Raw genomic sequence first — 1379 nt, forward strand, 5'->3', positions numbered from 1 at the left:
CCCGAAATAAAGGGGTTAATGGCAGCAGCCTGTCTCGGGGGAGCTGGAGTCACTTTTGTAGGAGAACAGAGCTCAGGGAGAGGGGCATACACACAGGGAAAGGCTGGGGTGAGAGGGAGAGAGTTAACCAGGGGCAGCAGCATCGCCAAACCTGCTCTTGGCGCTCCCGTTCCAACACTCGTTCTCATTGACAGTGCCTACAGACATCTTTTCATCGTTGCAAATGTTGCCAGGGAGAGATGACCAAAATTTTTTGGCTTGCTTCAGTTTCTCTTTCACATCAGTAACCTATTAAATAAAAGAAAAAAAAAAAAACAAACCCACAGGATGTAATCCAAAATACCAAACGCTCATTAAAAGTGAAGCTGGAAAGGTATTTTTTATCACAACAGACTTGTATAGGCCAGATCTTTAGACTGTGTGTTTTGATGGTTGATTTACTTTTTTAATATAAAATTAAACACCGCTCCTCAAACACATATTACTCATAAGCCAAGCCTTTAAAACAGGCACTTTTCTGACACAGAAGCGTTGAGGTAATTCACGTCTAGAGCCATGGGCAGATTACACCCCTCAGAGAGTTTGAGACAGCCAAGGAATATTAAGAAGCCCTATAAATTACAAACGGAAAATTATACGCTGCGGTACACGAGTGCGAAGCGCCCGCGCGGCACCGGCAGGACCAGGCACTCACCAGTCGGTCCAGGCTCGTGCCAGCGGCTGTAGTTGGCCGCTCCTCCGGGTTGTACGGTCTGAAACGAGCACTGAAACCGCTTTCGGAGACAGAGCGAGCAGTCCGGCCCTGGGCAAGTGTTTTTGGCTGGCCACATCCCTGGAAAACCTACACGAGAGAAGGAAAGGGTTTTATGAAATAGGAAGTCACAAGGTTCCAACCCAGCCTCTGCCCAAAATTACACATCAGCTTTATATATACTTGAAAGGGCATTAAAAAAAACCACAAAAAAACAACGACACATTGATGAGAATAAGGAAATAAAACACACTGGATAAATAAAGTCCAAGTGTCCTCTTGGCCCACGTACCTTCTGAGACACCTGCATGCTGTTCTCCTGCATGTTCATGATCGCATCTGAAATCTTCACATCAATGGGGTCCATGACTGACTCGATGTTGAAGGGACCCTCCAGCCTTTCTGCTACCAGCAGCATCGAATCTAACACAAAGAGAGAAAGAAAGGCTTCTAATGGAGGAGCTTCAAGAATAACAGATAACAAGGATAACACACAGAGCACACAGACATTAACCACCGCATCACTTCTGACCAGCGCGCATCTCCAGGGAACATTGTGCTCCATTCCCAGAGCCTACAGCTTCACCAGGCTCTTACAGGCTGCCAGCACCAAGTCACAGGCTCATAT

At 46.6% G+C, this 1379-nt stretch overlaps 1 protein-coding gene across 1 annotated transcript in view; it reads right to left on the reverse strand.

Moving 5' to 3' along the window:
* The window catches only part of LOC104529872 (glypican-4), a gene marked incomplete at its 5' end in the record, with an annotated part of 5253 nt that extends 4040 nt beyond the window's left edge, over window positions 1-1213 (reverse strand). The window contains 3 exons of the mRNA XM_010174300.1: window positions 152-288; window positions 695-841; window positions 1044-1213. Coding sequence (XP_010172602.1) covers window positions 152-288; window positions 695-841; window positions 1044-1213 — 454 coding nt within the window. The remainder of the gene's footprint in view (window positions 1-151; window positions 289-694; window positions 842-1043) is intronic.
* Between the last annotated feature and the right edge of the window lie 166 nt (window positions 1214-1379).

Source organism: Antrostomus carolinensis, unplaced genomic scaffold (genome assembly GCF_000700745.2).
Source record: "Antrostomus carolinensis isolate BGI_N321 unplaced genomic scaffold, ASM70074v2 scaffold3518, whole genome shotgun sequence".
NCBI lineage: Eukaryota > Metazoa > Chordata > Aves > Caprimulgiformes > Caprimulgidae > Antrostomus > Antrostomus carolinensis.